This window comes from Panulirus ornatus, chromosome 1 (assembly GCF_036320965.1).
Source record: "Panulirus ornatus isolate Po-2019 chromosome 1, ASM3632096v1, whole genome shotgun sequence".
Classification (NCBI taxonomy): Eukaryota; Metazoa; Arthropoda; class Malacostraca; order Decapoda; family Palinuridae; genus Panulirus; species Panulirus ornatus.
In genome coordinates, this window is record NC_092224.1 from 36,348,226 (window position 1) to 36,372,909 (window position 24,684).

The 24,684-nt window shown below is 37.1% G+C and overlaps 1 protein-coding gene across 15 annotated transcripts in view; it reads right to left on the reverse strand.

The window, feature by feature from the left end:
- LOC139748626 (RNA binding protein fox-1 homolog 1-like) overlaps positions 1-24,684 on the reverse strand; it is a 354,628-nt gene that overhangs the window by 9,476 nt on the left and 320,468 nt on the right. For 11 of the 15 annotated variants that reach the window (XM_071661925.1, XM_071661935.1, XM_071661954.1 and 8 more), the window contains 2 exons: positions 22,259-22,325; positions 19,650-19,900 (listed from right to left, as the gene is read on the reverse strand). In XM_071661925.1, the coding sequence (XP_071518026.1) occupies positions 19,650-19,900; positions 22,259-22,325 (318 nt within the window). The remainder of the gene's footprint in view (positions 1-19,649; positions 19,901-22,258; positions 22,326-24,684) is intronic. The other 4 variants (XM_071661945.1, XM_071661917.1, XM_071661911.1 and 1 more) reach the window with 1 other exon arrangement.

Genomic DNA, 24,684 nt, shown 5'->3' on the forward strand with positions numbered 1-24,684 from the left:
TAAATACGTACAAAAAAGAAAGAAAATGTATATATATTTACATTTATTTATCAATAATTAGCCCTGGATGACTTTACGAAAGGGTTTTGCTGTTATGAGGACCTATTATCCTCAAGCTCTAGCAGCTTCAAGGCTGCACTACACTCAGAATCCTGGACAGAATACACTTTTGGAATCCGGAACAGAATAGACACATTTGAAGTGAGGAGTTCTTTGATGTGACAGTACTCAGTTTCATCAACTGATGATGAAGCAGCCTTGCCAAAGTATTTTTCCACTTGCAGCATAACCTCAAGCAGTTGTAGTCTGGTAACAATGACTTTATTTACATGTGTATACACACTTCAGAATTACTTACACAGTGGGAGTCTCTCTAATAAGTGCCTAGAGTAACGAATAGAAACCTTAGCTACAATATAACAATCAAAATATTAGTGCTATGTATAAAATAAGTTTGTGAAAACTAGTGCACATATAACGACTCCTGGCTTCCACTACGCAAATCATCATGTGATGACTCCTAGTATTTAAGGGTTAGGAAGTACTCTTAAAATGAAGCTTGATTTCTCCCTAATTACTAAAAATACTAAATAAATGAGGAAGTGTATGAGAGATGAGATATGACAGGGAATGAATTGTGGAATGGTTGAGCGTCTTAAACTTAAATACCTTTGAGTTGGTTTGGCCAAGGGGAAAGAATGCAAAGGAAAGTTTATAAGGTCAGTGTATGACAGTACAATTAAAGGGGTTGGTGTGAGAGCAAGACCACCTGTGACATGGGGAAATAAAGAGTGGAAGAGTACTTGGGAGAGAGAAATGGTGGAAAAATGCATGGAACATTGTAAGAGACGAAGGCATGTAAGGACAAGTGGAGACTTCTGTGTAACCACCCCTATGATGAGAGTTCCTGGAAGGATTAGGTGTCAGAGATATAGATAGAAAGACTGATAATACTTCAGTGGGTAGGTGTAGTGTGAGGCATGCAGAGGTTGGGATATGGATATATGAGAAAGGGTGCCAAGTGGCTGCTAATGTAAAACATTTTTGAACATCCAATTTGGCTCCTTACGTATCTTAAGACCATCCTCTAAAACTCTTTCCTCTGAATCCCTCATTCATACCTCCCAGTTAGTCCTAAATATTCTTTCCTATCTTGCTATGCTGATTCCTTACTCTAAAACCTTTCAAATGCAGTTGGCTGTTTTGCCACATGTATGGGGGTATATCCTCCACAGTACATTCCCAAGCTCCTATCTTTTTCAAAATCTACAGAGAAACCGTCTCTCTTTTCCAGCCTTCCCTCCCTCTTTGCATCTATAAGTAATAATGTTATAATTCCTTCTTTCAGAACTTTCTATAACACTGATCTATATCAATGATGCAGCACACTCCATATCCCTTTTTATCATCTATAAGAAATTATTTAGCTTTGTGTAATTTCCATAAGTAGGTTTCCTCTCTGATCTTTTTATATTCCCATTAATGACAAAGCATTTCATCATGATCACTTTTCGCAATTAAGGTACTCTGAGTGCATACCTACCTACAAAGAGAGATAGATAATATGTCACTGCATCACTCATTTAACAATCAATTCTTGGTTAATCTGGTACTTTTTAATATACATCCAATTTCCCTTTCTTGAGCTCTCTTCAGAGGTACTCCTTATTTCAATGGAGAGACTCCTGAGGAGTATCTTCGTCTTTCTTGCTACATACTCAAATATCTTTATTTGATGTCACTTTATTATATTTTCAGGTATCTCTGTATATTTAATCATACTGCTTCTTCCCACATATGATGGTTTAATGTCTAAAACATTTGTTTTTTCTCCCATCTGGCACCATACACAGATCATATATCTATCTTTTCGGGGGGTATATAGTTGCAATTCTTTCGATCTTTCATGATAGTTCAGGTGTTCCATTTCCTCAATTTTACAAGAGTTTCTTGTTTTCTCTCACTTACCAATGTCCCTTTGTTTGGTTGATGACCATAACTAAATTTTTCCTTCACATGGACATCATGAAAATTTTTGTTGGTAGCTTTCTCTCAAAATGACAATTACCATCATCATATCTCATCATATCATTCCTTCCTAAGCCTGAAAGTACTACCTTACCAAAGAGCTTCTTGTATTCAAGTTTTTCATTCATAATGATTCCCTGATAGACATTTGGTCCATTTTCTATTTTTCATCCTGCATATAATTCCCTGGCTTATTTGTTCAGAGTATTCTTCATCAAATTCCGTCAGGGTTCTCTTCATCCCATTTACAAATTATTCTTTTCATATGTGATTGCCATTTCCCACAATAGTGAGGTGGTGCCACGAACAGATGAAAAGAGACTGCATCCACTCACATCCATTCTCTAGCTATCATGTAAAATGCACTGAAACCACAGCTCCCCATCCACATCCGGACCTCTAAGACCTTTCCATGGTTTACCCTGGATGCTTCACTAGCCCTGGTGCAATACATTTACAGCATGTTGACCCCAGTATGCCACATCATTCCAATTCACTCTATGCCGTGCACACCTTTCACCCTCCTGCATGTTCAGGCCCCAATTGCTCAAAATCTTTGTTACTAAATCCTTCCATCTCTAATATGATCTATCCATTCTCCTTGTTCCCTTCACTTCTAACACATATATCCTCTTTGTCAACATTTCCTCACTCATTCTCTGAATATGTCCAAACCATTTCAGCACACCCTCTTTAGCTCTCTTAACCATACTCTTTTTATTACCACAAATTTCTCTTACCCTCCCATTACTTATTCAATCAAACCACCTCACACCACATACTGTCCTCAAACATTTCATCTTCAACACATCTGCACTCCTCTGCACAGCTTTAGCTATAGCCCATGCCTCACATCCATGTAATATTGTTATGATTACTATTCCTTCAAGCATACTCATTTTTGCCCTTCCAGTTAGCATATTAACACTAAACATTCTTCAGCACTCCCAGAACCTTCGCCCCCCTCACCCACCCTATGACTCACCTCTACTTCCATGGTTCCATTCACTTTTGTCCACTCCCAGGTATCTAAACGCTTCATTTCCTCCAATTCAAACCCACACTCCAACTAATCTGTCCCTGCTAAACTTAATAACCTTGCAGTTATTCACTTTAACTCTCAACTTCCTTCTTTTTGTACACTCTTCCAAACTCACGTCAACAAACTTCAACTAATGCACTTTCATCCCCCATACTCACCCTTCTTGCATTTACCTCATTCACCCAACACATTGAACAACCATGGTATCATCACAAACTCTTGCCGCAGACCAACCTTCAAATGGAACAATTCACTATTCTCTCTTCCTACGTGATAAAAACTTCTCATTGCTTCTGGTAGCTTTCCTCCCTCATCATATATTCTTGAGACCTTATACATGGCATCTCTAACCCTATATTGTGCTTTCTCTAGATCTATTAATGCCACATACAAATCCATCTGTTTCTCAAACATACATCCTCTACCCCCCTCTGAAACCACACTACTCCTCCCCTATCTGATGCTCAGCACATGCCTCCATCCTTTCAATCAAGACCCTCCCATACAACTTACCAGGTATACTCAACAAAGACTATAGTTTGAACACTCCCTCTTGCCTTTATACAGTTTCACTATACATGCATTCTCTCCATCCCAGGTACCTCACCATGATACATAAAAACATTGAAATCCTTACCAACCAATCGACAAGTCACCCCCTTTGTTAATCAATTCAACAGTAATACCATCCACTTCAGCTGCCATGCCACATTTCATCTTACACAAGGCTTTCATACCTCTCTTCTCCACACCAAACCACTCTCCAAGACTCTCTCTCTCACTTCACATACCATCCTTACCCAAACACCCTACACCTGCCATTTTATCATCAAACTCATTCAACAGTACTTCAAAATACTCACGGCATTTCCTCACTTCACCACTACCTGTTACCAATTCCTCTTTTGCCCCCTTCACCGATGTTTCTATTTGTTCTCTTGTTTTTTTGCAAAATATTTACCTCCTTCCAAAAATAGTACTCTCCCTAATGTTAACTGATACATGCTCACCAAAGCTCTCATTTGCCCTCTATTTCAACCCCTGCACCTTCCTCTTGCCCTCTTTGCCACTTTCTCTTCTACATTTCCCAATCATCTGCACTTCTTTCCTAAAATCACAGCTCAAACACCTCTCCTTCCTCTTTCCCCAGCAACTTTACTTCCTCATCCCACCACTCGCTACCCATTCTAATCTGCCCACCTCCCATCTTTTTTTTGCATGCCACAAGCACCTCCTGCTCATGCCTGCACTGCTTCTCTAAATATCCCTCATTCCTCATCAATTCCCCTTGCTTTACTTACTCTCAACTTCTGCCATTCTACACTCAATCTCTCCTGGTATTTCTCTGCAAAAGTCTCTTTTCCAAGATCACTTACTCTCACCACCATTCTCACTGACACTGTCTCCTCTTCTACAAAAACCCCTACAAATCTTCACCCTTTTCCTTCTCAAGACATTGATCAGACATCCCACCAGCTGCCCCTCTCAGTACATTTACATCCAAAAGTCTCTCTTTCACATACCTATTAATCAATGTGTAATCCAATGATGCCCACTAACCATCTCTCATACTCACATACCAGTCCTTTCTTAGCACACAACTCTACAAGCTGTTCACTATTCCCATCCATAACAATGCATACCCTATGCCTCCCAATAATACCCTAAACTGCGACATTATTCACCTTTGCATTTAAATCATCCATAACTAATACTTGATCTCTTACATCAAAACTGCTAACACACTCACTCAGCTACTCGTAACTGACGAGCACCTCAGTCCTGAGCAGGTGTATAATGCAGACGAAACTGCATCATTCTGGCGGTGCACATCAAGGAAAACACTAACAACAGAAGAAGAAGACCCCACAAGATTCAAACAGCGGCATATCTATGGGAAATAGCGCCTATGGCAAACATTGAAACTGTGCCCCTGTCCAAACATATGACACCAATATTTTTCATTTTTATTACCTTGGCCAAGGAGATTATGTTTTTACCGGTGTTAGTCTGTTTGTCTCTGAGCAACTTTCAATGAAAGTTATGAACAAATTTTGCTTAAAATTTCAGGGAAAGTCAGAAATGACACAAGGACCAATTGATTAGATTTTGGGAATTATCTGAATCATTGTCTGGATCTAGGATGCCATTAAGGAAATATACATTTTTGTGAATAACTTTCTTTTTTTCTTTCAAACTATTCGCCATTTCCCGTGTTAGCAAGGTAGCGTTAAGAACAGAGGACTGGGCCTCTGAGGGAATATCCTCACCTGGCCCCCTTCTCTGTTCCTTCTTTTGGAAAATTAAAAAAAACAAAAAAACAAGAGGGGAGGATTTCCAGCCCCCTGCTCCCTCCCCTTTTAGTCACCTTCTACGACACGCAGGGAATACTTGGGAAGTATTCTTTCTCCCCTATCCCCAGGGATAAGAATGTGAATAACTATTAAACTAATAAAATCAATGTGATTCCAAATGCCAAAGATATGTTTTCATGGTCAAGAAATCTAAATCTTTAAGATCCAAATCATTGTCTGGATCCAGGACGCCATTATGCCACTGGCGTTCCCCTTCAAGTGGTGCCCAGGGAACCTGCCCTACCTACCATACCCTAGATGTACCACTGGATTCAAACAATCTAAGGACAGACTTACCATCTTAGGGTGCTCAAACATCTAATATTTGTTTAATTCAAATTTCTTGCAGTCCATGGCATACTTGAGACACATGGGAGATGTATAATTAGTGGGTTAGAGGTGTGTTGATGAATTATCATTATTATTACATGACCATGGTTGGTCTGGCAAAATGGTTAATCCGACAAGGATTTGGAACCAAGAGTGCCTGAAAATCGGTGTTGTGCCTGTACCTGAATTTGCAGTAGTTGGAAACTTTGATCCACTAACTTAGCTTACCTTCAATACTTCATTTCATTACTTTTAACAGAATTATGTAGTTTATTTTGTCAAATGGTCTAGCAGAGTCAAGGAAAACAGTTCATTCCCTTTTCTTGCATTCAAGTTTCACATACGCAATCATGGTCAACTAAAAGTTATGTCAACGTTTACCAGGCACAGGTCCATCATAACCTTCATTTACAAAATCATTGATGATCAAGGGATCCAATGAATTTTTTCTATTATTCTTTCAAAGGCTTTAAATATATGTGATGTCTACTGACTGGGTTTATACTTCTTTGGTATTAGCTCAGATCATCATAATCATAGCAATATCAGATTCTTTTTTTAAGATCTGTATTACTGAAACGATTCTATTCATTCTACATAAAGTGTCAATTAATTCTCAGAATGCAGTTGTAAATCTGACATTGAAGAAAAGTTAAAGGAAGGGAATATTTAAAGCTAAGAAACAAATGTAGCACCCAGTACCGAGATGTCTTTCTTAGATTCTGATTGTGGGCTAGGCTAAGGCAACATGCTCCAACTGTCCTGGCACTTATCATGCATACTTGAAACCCAATTTGTTTTATCTGAAACTGGTGTCAAAAGTAAAATAAGCAAGAGTGAAACTGTGCATATTTGGCCTGTGCATAGTGGGGTAAAGGTGCATTTCATACTGATATTCATAAGGATATCAGAGGGTGTTCTGCACTGTTATTTTCTGCTGTAGCTCAAATTTCACACCTGCCAATTCTAAATTCATCCTTAACTGTTTCTAGTCATCTGTTTACTCTTCAACATTATGAAAAATAGAAAGCCAGGGATGAAAATATTTAGTTTGTAAACAGGAAGCAAAACTGAATACTGCTGTGTTGCATGGAAATCCACCAAACAATATGAAATAAACTTTAGAGAATTAAAAACTAAACAAGTAAAACTGAGAGAATGAAAAGTATGAATGACCATGATGAACTAAAAGAAATTAAACTATACAGCCTTGAAAGAAGGAGAGAGGTACATGATAATGTATGCATTGCAAATACAGCAACAAATATTATACATTTCAGAATGAAAAACAGCTCAAAGTGGAATAAACAGGTTAATTAGAATAACATCACGTAGAAATGTACAAAAAAAAAAAAAAAAAAGAATACAAAATAACAAGAGGCCTTCTAGGAAATATGTTAAGGAATTCATCAGAAGTGAGCACTGAAACCTTCTAACTCAAACATGAAAAGTAGTTAAGACTCTAAGACTGCAGGCCCCGATGAAAATTAGAGCAACGCTGTGGAAAACAAAGCCAGATATGTCTTGGAGAAGAACATTAACAAAGACCTTCAATCAACTTTAGCAGTGAGCACATCTCATTGCTGGTACTCATAGAGAAATATTTTCTTAATTTCAGAATCTGTTTATTGCAGATTTTTCATTTCACTGGGCAAAACATTAAAAGGGCATCCCCGTCTTTCTGCCTGGGCTCTTAGAATTTTTCTTTTTCTGATCTTTAATGATATATCCCCCCCCCAAAAAAAAAGACCTGATAGATTTGTTTCTTTAATTCCATAAATATGTTTATATATATTAATCATTATGCCACACAGCATATCTTTCTCTTCTTTCCAGATCATATACAGTTCAAGCATTTTCTATCTCTCATGAAGGTTAATGTGTTTCATTTCCTCAGTTCTACATGTAAAAATTGTTTCTGAATTCTCTCCAATCTGTTAATTTCACCTTATATTTAGGTGACCATACAACACAACAGTCATCTGGCTTGTTTATCATAAATATGTTTTCATCCCCACCTTTGTCCTCTTGTGATGCAAATTTTCATTACCACAGCACTAAACACCTAACCTGCTTGTAAGATTTTTTTTTCATTGTGATCTTCATACTTGATTGTATCATGTACACTTCTTTTGATTTTAAATTTTTTTCCACTTTCAATCACTTTTTTGTTTGGGGGGCCTAAGACCATTAATCTATTCACAAATTATTTGTTCAATGAATTCCAGTGTTTAATGTTCCCTAATTATATACCGTACACATTTTTACTCTATCTTTTGTTTCTACAATTCTAATAACTTTAGAGTCGTCTGCTTAACATTATATACCGTACACATTTTTACTCTATCTTTTGTTTCTACAATTCTAATAACTTTAGAGTCGTCTGCTTAACAGATGCCATTTATGGCTGATACCAGCACTACATACACAGAGTATTATATCTACTACTGTTCCTTGTGGCATAACAGAAAAAATTATATTCTTCATCAGAGAGAGTTCCATTTGCCATCATTTTGACTGAGTTTTCTGTTTGTCAGAACCTCCTAATACAATCTCCTAGTTCACTGTTATGCCGAGTTTTGGTACTTCAACAAAATTCTGTAGCTTTCCTTATCAAATGCTTTTCACTTTCATGAAAAAACTACATCCATTCATTACAATATCAAATATGAATCAATTCACAAATAATCATCCCTTGCTTTGCCATTTTTTCTTCTTTGTCGATAGAGTAACTTGTAGTTATTTCCACTGTGGCATTATGTAATATCTTTCTATCTAATACCATTACCCATTCCCAATTTAATTGGATGGATACACACAAAAAGCCTCCAAACATCAATCACATCCATTCCTGAAACAAGAACTTTCACACTTATAAGAAGGCTTTTTACTTAATCAGTCTACATACTAAACTGATTTGTCAAATCTTGTCACCTTTAGACTTAGTATTAAAAAGAAGTTCTTTGAAGCCTCAGGTGGGTAGATTAGGTAATACAAACTTCTGACAAAAACACTGTTATGCCCTCCACTTCAGTGCCATGCATGGAAAGGCTACTGATGCTGATCAAGAAACTACCAGTTTCAAGGACAAATTTAAGAGTATCATTAAAGCCTGTCATCCCAATAAAATTACAATACAGGTGAGACTGCACTCATGTGGGAAAACTATCAAATAGGACCTATGTAAAGATGAAGACATGAACATCTACAATAGAACAGTCTAACCCTATCCCACACTTTGGGGGAATTTCAGTGCAAGCTTATATTTGCATATTAGTCCATATGCCCTTATAAATCAAAAGTTATTTCCACCCCCTTGTTGCTAAACTTTGTGAGTAAAATCTGATGGTCTGGCTAATGACAATGTTGATGAAAATATGATATTTTGAATATGTCATTCCAAAAGCCAAAGCCTACTTCACCAATTGAGGTCTTCCTCCAAAGAGGAGTCTATTTCTGGACAATCACCCTGAGGATCAAATGCACCTTTAAGAATTCGGCAAGAGCAATCCTCACTTTTAAGAGGTATCTTTGCCAAGGAAAGCCACCTTTTTCATCCAACTTATAAAACTCAAATGGCTTATATCTTCAGGATCAAAAAATGTATCTAAATCACTGCCATTTGCTGCCCAACATTAAATTTTTTGACTACTACCTCTAACTGAAGTGTAAACTAAAAGTACTGTAATAGTTTATGTACTCTTCGAAAAGGCATAAGTCACTGCAGTAACAAAACCGTGAAGAAGCATTGCAAAGTAATTTACTAGCAGCACAAGCAATACCACAATATAAAGTTTTCAGTAAAAATTACATACAGCAAATGGCAGAATTATGCTTTACATCAATGACAGTCCAAATGTAACCAAGATACAAAAAACTGTTGCCAATGTATTCAACTCACTGTATACACTGAAGAGATAATATATACTTAAGAAATAATAAACTGAGCAAACCAATGCAAACATCTGCTATTCACAGTGCCCTAGTCAAACTGCACTTGGAATATGTGGTTCAATACTGAACACTAAACTTTTATCAAACTTGATGAAGGACGAGACTACAAACAAAAAATCAACAGAACTAATTCTCATTCATAATTACTCTTCTAAAACATCACACACATCCCAACACGTGTTCTGTGTGTGAGAACCAAACATGGGCCTCCACACTAACAAAAGCACTTCTTTCACTTTAATCATTAAACTGATTCATCATATGAGACCAAAGTCTCATCATGTGCCACTTCCATTATAAAAAAAATAATAAAATAATAATAATAATAATAATAATAATAATAATAATAATTATGATCTTCCACTGACCATCAATCATTCCTTTACCATCATCATCTGGATTATCCATATCTCTTATCAACTCTCTCACTACAACTATCTATCCCTTCTCTAGTCTACCTATTTAGTTTATTTATTTCCAATAGTCTGGTTGGTGACCATACAATTCAGCAACAATAAATTTTATTTCCTATGTGTACAGTTAAAATTTTTGTCATCTGTCTTCTCTCTTTCAAAAAGAAAGTTCTTATCATGTGCCACTTCCATTCAAAAAAAAAATAATAATAATAACAATAATAATAATAATCTTTCTTTCAAACTATTTGCCATTTCCCGCATTAGCGAGGTAGCGTTAAGAACAGAGGACTGGGCCTTGAGGGAATACCCTCACCTGGCCCAATTCTCTGTTCCTTCTTTTGGAAAACTAAAAAAAAAACGAGAGGGGAGGATTTCCAGCCCCCCGCTCCCTCCCCTTTTAGTCGCCTTCTACGACACGCAGGGAATACGTGGGAAGTATTCTTTCTCCCCTATCCCCAGGGATAATAATAACAATAATAATAATAATAATAATAATAATAATAATAATAATAATAATCATAATCTTCCACTGACCATCAATCATAATCTTCCACTGACCATCAATCATTCCTTTACCATCTTCATCTGAAATATCCATATCTCTTATCAACTCTCTCATTACAACTATCTAACCCTTCTCTAGTCTACCTATTTAGTTTATTTATTTCCAAAAGTCTGGTTGGTGACCATACAATTCAGCAGCAATAAATTTTATTTCCTATGTGTACAGTTAACATTTTCGTCATCAGTCTTCTCTCTTTCAAAAAGAAAGTTCTCATCATTCCATTCATCAACTGGCTTGACAGCACAACCTTAAATTTTTTTTTATGTTAACTGAGATGGCACAGGCAACCGAAGCCTGAAGCCCTTATCAAGGCAATCTCATTAATGCTATATGTATATATTCATTATTCATTTATTATACTTAATCACAGCTTCCTGTGTCAGTGAGGTAGTGCCAGGAAACAGATGAAGAACGGCCCATCCATTCACATACACATATATATACAGAATGCCCATACATTACATACACATATACAACATATACATACACAGACATACACATATATACACATGTACATATACTAGCTTGCCTTCATCCATTCCCGGCACCAGGAAAAAAGACAAAAAAGGCCACATTCGCTCACACTCAGTCTCTAGCTGTCATGTGTAATGCACCGAAACCACAGCTCCCTATCCACATCCAGGCCTCACAGACCTTTCCATGGTTTATAATATATATATATACATATATCTTTATATATTATATATCATATATACTCGCCATTTCCCGCATCAGCAAGGTAGCGTTAAGAACAGAAGACTGTACCTAAGAGGGAATACCCTCACTTGGCCCCCTTCTCTGTTCCTTCTTTTGGAAAATTAAAAACGGGAAGGGAAGATTTCCAGCCCCCTACTACCTCCCCTTTTAGTCGCCTTCTACAACACCCAGGGAATATGTGGGAAGTATTCTTTCTCTCCTATCCCCAGGGATAACGTCAAGAACAGAGGACCGAGCCTTAGATGAAAATTCCTCACTTGGCCCACTTCTCAGTTCCCTGTTTTGGAAAAGTAAAAACAGGAGGGGAGAATTTCCAGCCCCTCACTCCCACCCCTTTTTGTCGCCTTCTACGATATGCAGGGAAGGATCTGCCTGTGTGCAGCATTTAAGGGTCTGGAAAAAGCATATGATAAGGATGAGAAATGCTTCGTTGTGAAAATACGATGCAGAAAGAAAGCTACAAGAAGCAGCAAAGAGTTTCTATTAAGATAATAAGGCATGTGTAGGAGAAGGGTTCAGGTGATGGTGGGTCTATATTAGGAGTGTAAGATGTCACCATGGCTGTTTAACCTGTTTACAGAGGAAATGGTGAGTGAGGTGAATGTGAGGGTCTTGGAGAAAGAAGTAGGCTTGAAGTCTGTTGGGAGGGTGAGAGTGGGGGGTTTCAAAGGTGAATCAGTTGCTGATTGTTGATGATAATGTTTTGATGGCAGATTCAGGTGTGAAATGCAGAAGCTGAGTTTTGAGTTTGGGAAAGTGTGTGAAAGGAGAAAGTTGCAAGCTAATGTGAATAAAAGTAAAGCTACTAAGTTTAGCGATGGAAAGATAGATTGGTTGAAGTGTGAGTTTGTATGGAGTGGATATGGCAATGAATGGATCCATGGGAGCTGAAGTAGCAAGAGGTTGGATAAGGGAGGACTAAGGTCCTGGATACCTTGAGGACTGTGAGAAAGTGGAGACTCATGTGAGGACAAAGATGGGCACATGTGATGGGACAGTGATTTTGATAGTGTTGTATGGATGAAAAGCATGAGCCCTATACAATAAAAAGTATGGGTGAGGGTGGGCATGTTACAAATAAAATGTTAAGAAGACATTATGTAGTCTGAGGTGGGCTGATCAAATAAAAAATGATATGGCAAGAAAAGCCTTGCAGTAAGAAAAGTATTCGCTGACAAAGGTGTGCTGAAATGGTCTGGATATATGGAGAGGATGAGTGAAGACAAGCTGACTAGACATGTATACATGTTGGTCATGGAGGAAACAAAAGAAAGGGGAATTAAGAAGTAGATGGAAGGATGGGGTAGAAGATACTTTGAGTGAAAGGGGCCTGAAAATGCAGATGGGAGTAAGGCATGCATGGGATAGAGTGATCTGGAAATATGCAGGGGGTGATGTGCAGTCAGTGGGCTGATTCAGGGAATACGAATCAGTCAGGGGAAACCATGGAAAGGTTGGTGGACAGGGAAGCTCTGATTTCGTTGCTTTATACATTAACTACCAAAGTATGAAACTGAGGCCATTCTTCGTCTGCTTAATCTGTGAGTAAAATTAGGGACTTTTGTCTCTAACTGAAGTAGAAAACAGTTTGCTGTAAGTTATGTGAAATATAACATGATATTCAAAACGCTAGGCTAAACTTTTTCACAAACCATAATGGGAAAGAACAAAGAATTTGGGGAGGTGACGGCATGATGTGGCGATTAAAAGAGGGATGAGATATAAAGCTGCTACAACCTCCATAATCTCTATCATGAAGTTCATAAAAATTATAGTAACTCAAAGGGGAAAGATGATAAAATTGAAAGAATAAGTTAGAAAATTAGCAAAAAAAAAAAAAAAAGGAGGGGGGTGTGTCAACATTTATCTGCAGATTTTTGAGAAGCTGAGAGGCTCTGAGAATGAACTCAACAGCACAATCAAAGCAAGAAGAAATGTGGGAGCAAATTAAGGTTTCCTAGGGAAAACAAGTAAACTGCAAGCACAGTGCTTTTTACTTGAGGATAAAAGAATATGTAAGAAAACTAGGGGCAAGAACAAGGAAACAATTCTGAAGTTGAGGAGGAATGATGCAGCACATTTAATGAAGCAATGGAACAGTTCTTTGTCAAAAGCAAATATAGAGCAAGAAGAGTCCATTACAAGAAACTAACTAAGAAATTGCTGGAAAAGATGTTCAGAAGTGTTTTCACGAATAATGTACAAAAATGGGTGAATGAAAAGTACTAAGTAAAGAAGTTGTGAATCAAGACAGTAGACAAACACTTAAAAAAACTGTATGACAGGAGAGAAAGTTTGAGAGATAAGAAACTAGTGTGTAGAGCCTCTTCCCTGTACTGTACTCATAGGTAATTACATATTCTCTCTCTCTCTCTCTCTCTCTCTCTCTCTCTCTCTCTCTCTCTCTCTCTCTCTCTCTCTCTCTCCCCCCCCTCTCTCTCTCTCTCTCTCCCCCCCCCTCTCTCTCTACACCTAACTGGGCAAGTGTGTCCACCTCTCTACTGTGGCTGACCCATGGAAGGTAGTTAGTGACAATCATAACAAATATATTTCAGGAATGTTACAGCAATACTCATTTGGTAGATCATAATTTGGATCTACATGAACACAGATTCAACCTTGTATAAGAGCAGTGTGTATGGCTGTAGGGATTTGATGAAGTACCTCATGGATGTAAACAAACACACTGGATGCCAAAAATTTCATGGAAATGATTGATGACGATGGGGAACAAAAGATCCACAGCAAAGAACAAGATAAACTAAGAAAATTAAATAAGTAGGAAATGGACATAGGAATTGCAAGTAACAAATGCAGCTAGAATACGAGGTAACTGCAAGGCTTCAGGTAAGAGGATGGAAAGGAAGTGGATAACAGTGAAGGGAGTTTGGAATATTGTAAGGCAAGATGCCCAACAAAATGGTGCAAATCATGGACAGACTATGGAGAAATTTGATCTGATAATACAGAAGCAGAGAGGAAACGGGCAGACTGAGATGAGATTCAATAATCGAGTTTAAAACCAGACTCTGGGAAAAACAAAAATTACCTTTGGGGTGGAGGAGTAAGAGATCAAAGAGTGGGATAATACTGTAACTGTGGTATCAGAAGAATCAGACACTTTCAAGGATAATCTAACAGCATTAATCATATGGAGAGTATATCTAAAAGAAACACACCAGCTGAAAATGAAAAGTTGAAGAGCATACACAATGAGAAGGATAACAAAAGATAGCAGACACTTATAACTGGTACAAACTGTTAGATGATTAAGTGATTAATGGTAGTGCACAGGGATGATTATGATGATTTCAATATTGGAAAAACATCCATCAGTAACTGCTAGCTTGAGGTTGATGCATGATTATGCTGCTGTCTTCTGCTGCAGCAGCCTAACACTAGTTATCAATTCTTGCTTGATCCAATAATTTTCTAAGACTGCAATCATGTAAAGACTTTGAGGCTCACTCAGGCCATGTTTCTCACCTCACTGTATAGAGCACAGATCAATCACTACATTTTTCTTGCATAGCACTCGTATTTTTTTTTGCATCTTTGCAACTGATTTCCAGGTATAGTTGTAAGCACTGTTTCTTCCTGTATGCGAAGCTTTTTGGTTTAGAACATCTTGTTTTCTGGCCGTCCTTATGCTTCCATGTGTATATTATCAAATTTCTTTATTTTCTTCTTTTAAGGTTATATAGTTCCATTTCTTTTCATGTTTCACACCAAACTGAAGCTCTATTTCTTTTATTTAACTTGTAAAGTCTTTCTATCTATCTATCTATCTAACTCTGGTTCCTGGAACTCCTTCAAGGCAGTGGCCATGACAAAATGGTCTCCATAACTAGTGAACTAAGGTGCTCTAAGCCTTTAATACTTCACCCTTAATGAGACACTAGCAAAGGGCAACTTTAGCACACCGTTTCCAGAGGCTACTGACTACATCTATCTAATGTGTCCAATTAATGTTCTAAATTCTCCCTAACTTTTTCACTTCTGCTTGTTTGGTTAAAGCCTATAAAAGCAACAGTATTCAAAATTCTTCTTTACACTAAACAGTTTTATCAACAGTTCTCTGTTTCTAGCAGTGAATATTCTTGTCATAAAACAATAATTACTTAGCTCATTAGTATTACTTTGTCAATGCATTCTCAAAATTACTGCTCTCATTTACAATGATGCCTAGATCTCTTGACATCTGTTTTAGTGATCAACTATTCAATTACCTATATCTACTATACAGGAGGGAGTTTTACATTCATAGAACCCTGTCTCTTGAACATTCTCTACAACAATACAACTTCTTAAACTCATGTATGCTATCTGCATTAACCATGTCTTCAGTCATCTTGTCTCACTGTGTGTTGGTCCTTTTTAGGGCATCACTATCATACTGGTTTATTTAGTCACCTCTTTTTTCATACTTGTTTGCAATTTCTGCAGTAGTAAGGCAGCACCAGTAGCTGAAAAACAATGGCCTCTTTTGCTTGCATCCCCCTCCTGCTGTCCCGTTTAATGAATCAAAACCAAAGCCCAACCTACCCAAATCCAGTTATGCCCCACATAACATTACGTGATTTTCTCAACATCTTTACGTACCCCAGTTCAGCCCAGTAATAGCACAGCTCCTCATGTATACCACAGTACTCCAATTCCTATTCCATGCATGCCTCCCACACTAATAAATGTTCAGGTCCCAGTAACAAAAAGCCTATTTCACTCCATCCTTCCATTGCCCTTTCAGCTCCCCCCTCTCAACCTTGCTCCCTCCACTTTGACACGTACATCCTCTTTGTTAGTCTCTATTCACTCATCCTCGCCCATATGTCCAAACCTTTGCAACTATCTCATACTATACTCCGTGCCACATCTCCCTCTTGCCGTCATAGCTTTCATAATCAACCAATTTCACACCACATTTTGTTTTATGTGCATTTAATTTCTATCATATCCACCCTCTTCCATTCAAATCTACCTTCCTTAAATTCCATAAGGTTCTCTTCAGTCTACTTATGAACTACATTACATACAAATCTTTTTGTATGTTATTTTGCTTCCATCTGACTCTGATGTCATCCATACAGCATCTAACTGTATTTTCCTTTATTTCACACCCCATATACATCATTATCATGAACAGCAATAAATGTAGTACTGTTCCATGTGGTACAACTAATAAAACATCTTCATTAACATGGTTTCATTTGCTAATTCTGAGAATTTTCTGTCTGCTAGAAATTCCTTGATCTATTTTCCTAGCTTACCTTTCTGTTTTATTCTCATATTTTTTCTAAAAGAATCCTAGTGTACTTCATAAAATCCCTTAACAAACATGAGAAAAACAGTATCCATTCTACTTCAACAATTTCATCCATTTTGTAAATGCCTTTGTAACTGGCTGGTAGCTGAGCTAGTCAACTTTCACCAGGTATAAAACCAAGATGGCCTTCATTCATATAATTATCATTAACCATGTGTTCTAATGTTTCTTCACCAATCTTCCATATAGCTATATTATCATGATGTCAACCTAACCAGTCTATACTGTTTCAGTACAAGCTTGGATCCCCCTTTCTGAACTGTACATCTATGCCACTTTGTGAATATCTATTTTCTTTTTTTCCACACTTGATCTCATCAGTAACATCATCAGTTTGGCTCTTGTCATCTTTGCCATTTTGAGGAAATGGGTGGTATGCCATCTGGGCCTGGAGCCATGTTTTTCTTGGGATGTTCTATTTCCCTACATAGGTTGAATACTAATAACTCAAAGTCAGTAAAGGCATTTTCATCGCACTGATTAAACATTTAATTTTCTAACTTCTCTTTGCGTACTTTGATGAATACCGACTCATACTGCAAACTAACATCTTGTATATCATCTGAAGGTCATTTTCATTTTCTTCAATGATTTTAAAGGCTTCATCTTTTTTCACTTATGAGCATAATACTTTTCAGTTTTGGTCTGTTTTATTTACTACTTTCTCTTCACTTCTCCTCTGTTCCCTTCAATAAGATTCCATTACTTCTTTGTCAGCATTTCTCTTTAAAATTCATACTACTTTCTTTGCTTACTGCTGCTTTCATCTTTTTTTTTTTTTTTTTTTTTCATCTAATGACTTCTAGCTTTTGAAATATCTGCTTTTCTTTTTAGGTGGAATTTGGTTCAATTTTTCATGAAACACTGTGTTGTCATTTGCACTGCAGTCTTTAAAAAAAATTAATTCACTTTGTATTTGCAATTAGTTCATTACTCTTGTCCTACTTTAATTCATCAATGGAAAAGTTTGTGGGGCTCAATCTTTTTGTATACCAATGCATACATTGTTAAAATCTATCTATCTATCTAGCCATCTATCTATACAACTGATGCCTGTTCAAGTACATAGAGATAGAAACTATCCTCTCAACTATACACCAGTGATAGATAAAACAACTTGGAAAAAATATAAAAACATCTAAATCACTTCAACAGCTGAATGATAGGGGCAATTTGGATATTGATATTAAAGATATAAAAGGTTGTCAGCCACAAAAATTTCTATGAGCACTACCAAGACATTACACAAGAGAGGGGATGGATGGATTATAATTAACTAGATATTTCAAAACCAACTGATATGGTGCTGCATGACACGTTATCAGCAAAAATGAGAAAATGGGAAAGATGGATCAGGACATATCTATATAGAAAAATTAGGCCATGAGATATTTATAGGAAAGAAATGCTATTCACTGTCAATGAAAGTCAAAAGGTGGAGTGCCACAAGGGCCTGTCTTTGAACACCATGTTCTTAATTTATGTAAAGGACTTAACAGGGAATAAGATCACATATTAATGTGTTCAAACATGATACAAAACTGATGGCAGAAATGGATGAAAAAGAAAGATTTAACCCTGCAGGAGGATCTAAAGTCTTTAGCATTTTGGAATTATCATTGGATATGAAGTTTAATCACATAATAGGAATGGGGAGATCAGGGAAACCTCAGTAAAACTGTAGGTTAACTGGGGGGAAAAGCTTATAAGATTTATAACGGAGAAATATCTAAGATATCAGTACAAAATGTTATCATCTGACATATTTTGGGGAAAAGGTTTCAGCAATTTAATAATTACCAGTGAGTATAAGAACAGCATTCAGATTCAGGAATGGAGATATATTACAAAATATGCACCATGTATTTGAGACCTTAACTAGAATATAATGTATCTGTGAAACCCCCTACTTAAAGTAAAGAAGCACAGAAACATGTGAAATAATTGCAAAAATATGCAACTATGAGGGCAATTAAATTAAAAGTAATAAACTATGATGAGATTATCTGAGAGCATACATGGAAACTTAAAAAGGAAACCATGAGAAGGGATGCATGATGTGTCAAGAAAGGAAATATATTCTTTTGTTGCTGAATAAAAGATGACATGAATTCAGTAAGAGAATGTTATTGAGAAATACTGATATGTTTTACAACAAGGCTGGACCAATATATCATAGTACTTTTTGAAAGGTGGAAGAGTATGACTATTGCTTACTTCCTGTAGGAACAAAAAGGTGATAGCAATTAAACAGTTATATAAAAACACACATCCACATACAAGCTTACAGATACATACACAAACAAGTAATTAATGACACACACATATAATCCAGATGTTCATACTTACAGTCAAAACACAATGTAACCAATCATATACACAACCATCTGTACAAAAACACATGCAACATCCACACATCTTACACATGGACACACCAGTCATGTATGCACTCCAATACAAATACATACAAACTCGCATAAACACAAGCAAAAAGGAACACAAACCCAAACATATATACTCCCTAGTATGAACAGACAAACACAAACAAATAAAAGCATGAAGATACATACAAACCCCTACAATGTCACCGATTCAGTAGACAATATATAATGAAAAACAGCAATTTTCACTTGCTCCATAACACTTGGGTCTCTACTGAATAGCCAAAATAAACTTTAAATTTTACTTCATCACACACCATTCAACTCTGTTGGTTTGGAAACTTAAAATCTCAATAATATTTCTAAGCAAGGTGTCACCTACAGATAGAAAATTTATATCACAGTATCTGATGTAGAAATATCAACTTTTAACTTATGCATGATATGTTGAGCATTTCACAAAAGGTGAAGTCTGCAACAGCAGTTCATCTGGACACTGCTGTACAGACCTCACAATTGTTGATTTGAGTACAACTCACCCGGCTGCGATGGTAGGGTAGGCGGCCACGGCTGCAGGTTGAGCGGCTGCCGCAGCCACTCCATAAGCACGTGCTGCGGCAGCTGTGTAGGCATTTGCTGCTGCTGCATATCCTGCCTGTTGGGCCGTTGAGACAGAAAGTGTTGGTGTTTTAAGGAGCTGAGCGGCAGACGCCCCCATGGCGGCGGGGTTGACCGCACCAACGGCAGCAGCAGGCTGGCCCACCGCTGCTGCTGCGGCTGCAGCTGCTTGCTGTAATGAAAGGGGGTGGCTCCTTATTCATGCACAACACACAGCCAGCGCAAGCAACATAATGCAACACTACGCCACCGCCAGCAAGGACAGCCCTTACATCAAGACGCAACTTAAGAATATAGTTTTCCACAGTACAACACCATCACCCTGCTTTAGTACAATCTGAAGTGGCCATCTAATAACTAATCATGTAATTTACAGGTATAAAATATCTATAATCTTTGTCTTTCAGTACGTTGGATATGAATTTTTCAAGTATTGTATAAAGAATATGAAACTGTGCTACACAGATTTTGTTATAACATGCAACAATTATACTTTACCCAGTACAATAATATACAAGACACATGGTTACTATCATATTCTTCAAATTCTTAAACTTTCCAATCTTAAGAAAAGATAAACTGGCCAAAGAATGTCATCTGCATAAATGGCAAATAAAAAAAATACTAATTATGTTGCACTGTGGGTCATTCAGTAAAGTATAGTGTCAAAAGAAGATCTTGCAAACTATAGAGTACAGGTAAAATCATATAATGGCGGGGCAACTTTGTTAATCAACTAAAACGAAACAAATTGGGATGCAAGTAGTATGAACTCAAGCTACTGGTGTGAAAAGCATTTCAGAAGAAAAAGTGCATGACAAAAGGGAAAGTGAAAGTCAATGAGCAAGGCACATATTCAAGCACCAAATGTCTACTGCTACTATTTATTTACAAAGTCACTGGGTACTGTAAAATAGTTGGAAGGAACTTCAAGGTTACTTGCAGCTACTGTGTACCACCAAGAGGAACAATACTACACTGACACAAAGGGATTAACCTGATTATAGTAGCAGGAAACACAAGTTAGAAGGTAATGGACAAATGCACTAGTGTTGCCATACTGAAATTAAATCATATATAAGAGACAGTTAAAACATTAGAAAGACAAGGGACTGGCAAGGTGTACTGTTAACAAGCATTGGATATAATACATTTTTGTGCAACTTGAAAAAAAAAAAAAATAACCTGCATGATACGTGAATGATGTAGTCACACTTAATTCAACAAATATGCACAACTTATTCTATAACCTTTACCTTAACAACGCTGGTTTTTCTCCATGTTTACACACAGCTCCTGATGATGCCTATGACCAGGTGTCTACTTTGGTGCTATGGTATTTCCATGCATTACATTTCAAGCAGGCTAATCTGTAAAGGTTTTACTCTAGGGATACTCCATGGTGATAAAAAAGGAAATTCACATTCATGCAGCCTGTGAACAAAAATCCGGACTTAAGCTTTGTCCTCAGTGTCAAGCTAGTGCATTGCCAGTGCTAATATCTACAGAGGGTTTGAAGTCCGGATTTGTGGCAAGGCAGTAGGTTATCCTAGAGGAAGAAGCAAGCATAGAGGAAAGATATAAGAGCATGCATGGTGAGGACAGCTGAACTCAGGCACAGACTAATTGTTGGTTGGCTCAGCCAGGCTGTGAGGTAAGCAGGCATCACATGCTTTTGGCCACTCCCTTTCAATGGTCTACCATAAAATGCTAATGCAACACAATGGCAGGAAAAGCAGCTCCATTTTAGTCATACTTTGTGGATAACTGCCATAATAATCTGAACAAACTTTTGTAATATAATATCAACTGGACTGCCTTTCCATTCTCCATATCCATAATATGGGTGATGAAAGAAATAACTACAACATTCCATGACATTACTGTGCAATTTGTGTTTAGTACAATCAAACACAAGAGCTACACTCAGGATCCCAAACATGAGTTTTTTCTTTAGCCTTCATGATGCTAATTGGCTGTAACAAATCTATTACCACAAAGAAAGTGATTGAAAAAAATTCACAGAATATGTTTAGGGATGTACTTTGAGTGTGGCTACCTATTATTGGCAAAGGTATAACAATACTACAAATTTAAACTTTCTAGGTAAATGGCCTAAGGATCCTCACAAACAGCAAGTCTTAAAAACTACAACTTCACTAAAAGAGCATCAAGGGGATGGAATAAAATTAAACTCAGGGAGACTGAACTGGAAATCATGTGTTACTTAGCAAAGCTCATACAGAAGGAGGGGCTGTGTGGCCAGCAGTAAAAGGATCCTATGGAACATTCACGTGAGTTAGTCAAACATATCGGAAAAACACTTAGTACTTCCCTTGTCACTACGAGGTTATGTCAATGGCACACCACTTCTGATCTATTTTGAAACACTTCTGTACTACTCCCTATTTACAACAATTACTCCATTTGGTGTTATGTTAAAAACCTGAGGCTGAGCAGTGTTCACAACAGCTGTCTAAAGTAATGTGACTGCTGAAAAGTGACAAAATGTACACTGTACATTACTTACCGGGTTCACCTGAAGGGGAGTTGCAGTTGCTGCCTGCGCTGCTAGGAAGGGGTCATAATATACACCGCTGCAAAAAAACCACAGATTTGAGCACCTCAACAAACACAAAGTCTGATATCCAGGCATAAATATCTCAAACTTCTTATGAAATGACTCTTCTCTTTCTAGCATTCTTTGTAATTATGACTGCTTAGATAATATGAGTTTAGTATTTAATCCTGACCATTAAGGTTTTTGATTAAAAGTTATAGATGCATTCTAATTTCTAAACATTACTGCCTGGTTTGAAATGGCTATGCATAGTTTTTTCAAGAAGTGGGTAAATTTTAAACTCCATGTGCAGGAAATGTTATGACAGCCACAAAAGTGGCCATCAATATACTGACCATCCTGTTTCCCCATCACATCAGATTTGGAAGCTCTTCTGGTAACAAACAGCTGCAGATGTACAGTGGGGATCTTCATGGGACTCCTCATCTACCAATCATTCAACATTTTCTCGGTTGAATGCAATATTTGCAAAAACTGGACGTAGCCAATCCAGTCAATCAAATATTTAATCTATATAAATAACTAAAAAACTTGGAAAGTTCCTTAGAACAACTGTGACTTACCAGAATATGCTTGTAATCCCAACTGTCATGATCTAGCCATCAAACTTCCAGAGTGATTTAGAAGGATACCATGGTTCCTACTAATCCATACTGGTGTGTTGTAACTAGGTCAATCAATTTCAAATCCTTAATCAAGCAACACTGATAACAAATTTGTGAAACAGTTTTGCAAAACTAAAGATTTCGTGTGATGTAGTCTGGTGGAACAGTGGGAGATTTAGTATGATGTAGTCAAGTGGTACCGTGGGGCAGTGAGTAGCAAGTCTGAAAGTCCATGTCTCAGTCATGAGTTTAGTTGACTATCTACCACCCAGGGTTAATCAGTGACCGATTAGTTGTCTAAGAAGCTCTTAATCCTCATATGTTGCTTTAAATGATAGAATTAATCCCTATTAATCTTAATGCAGAATACACAGAGAGGGCACAGGAAAGTTAAACAATTAAAACACATTCAAACTTATCTCCAAAATCCCCAAGCATAAACCGTGCTAAATGCGTGTGCAGGATAAATCCAGAGCATAGCACACATTCAAGTCAACAACACAGAAAAAATCATCTACGACTATGATGATATATACGCAACATACTAATAGTGGCTCTCCGTAATTAAGGAGTACATTTTGCTAAACCCAAATTGGCTGGATTATTTTATGGCAGTCCATCAACCAAATCATAATGCAACATCTTATAGAACATGAAAAAAGCTACTAAAAATTAGGAAAAAGTATAGCAAGTCAGTTGAGGGACTTCACAAATTCTACTCCAGTACAAGTAGTGGCTCTAGCGCAATGCTCCCTTACTAGAGCCATAAGTAATAATACACAGCATGAGGTCCAAAATAAACCTAGCAGTCAATGTCACTCCCAACAACAGGTGAGAGGTTAAGTACATTCCCAAGGTGTCAGCAGCATTATGTAATGATCTAAACAAAGAGTTAAGTCCAAAAGTGTGAGGTGCCCAAGTTGAATGGCAAGGGGTAAGCCAGGGGTATTTTCTCTTGCTTGACTTTATGTGCTATCTAAGGTAAGTTTCTCCCTTCCTCAGTGAGCATGTAAATTCAATAATTTGTTTCAAGATGCATCTTCAACTTTACTATTAATTCAAAGTAAACATACAAATCTAAATCAATTAACATGAAAATCATGGATACACATTTTACTTACATCAAAACTTGTGTCTATTGATCTGGTCAAGCAAAAAATTACACATGCATCCCTAAGAGCTTGAGTAGTAAGACTGTTGTTTATATGAACAATATTTTTTTTGGTACAATTAATATATCTTATTAAAATGATGCAAGAATGAAATACAGTCAAAGAATTTTTCTTGGACTAATTACTTCATTCATACATCCTATTTCTCTGTCTTTAGTGTTTCCCCTTATTTCAACTTGTCTGTCTTTTCATGCTTTCTTATTTCTACTTTCCCATTGTGTATACGTGCTAAGGCAACCCTTATCTCTTCACACATTCTATTTCCATGGTCAAGCAAGTTGCACTTGCTTTACTTAAAAGACAGCCAAACAAACATGCAGACTTCTTAGTGAATGTTTCAAGCTATGCTGGTAGGTCTTCAGTACTTCAAAGTGTTGAGATGATCAGCACCTGAAATATTTTGGAAAGATTCTGCATGCACCACCCTGCTGTGATAGCAAGAAAAGGTGTACATGATAAAATTTACATTAATAATTCATATCTTTTGTAATTTATCATACAATCACTTTAATCTCCTATAAACACTCTTTGCTAAATGATAACTTTGAATGTGCTGTGATTATGTACGTGTTGGGCTCAATGTGTTAGTAGTGATGCA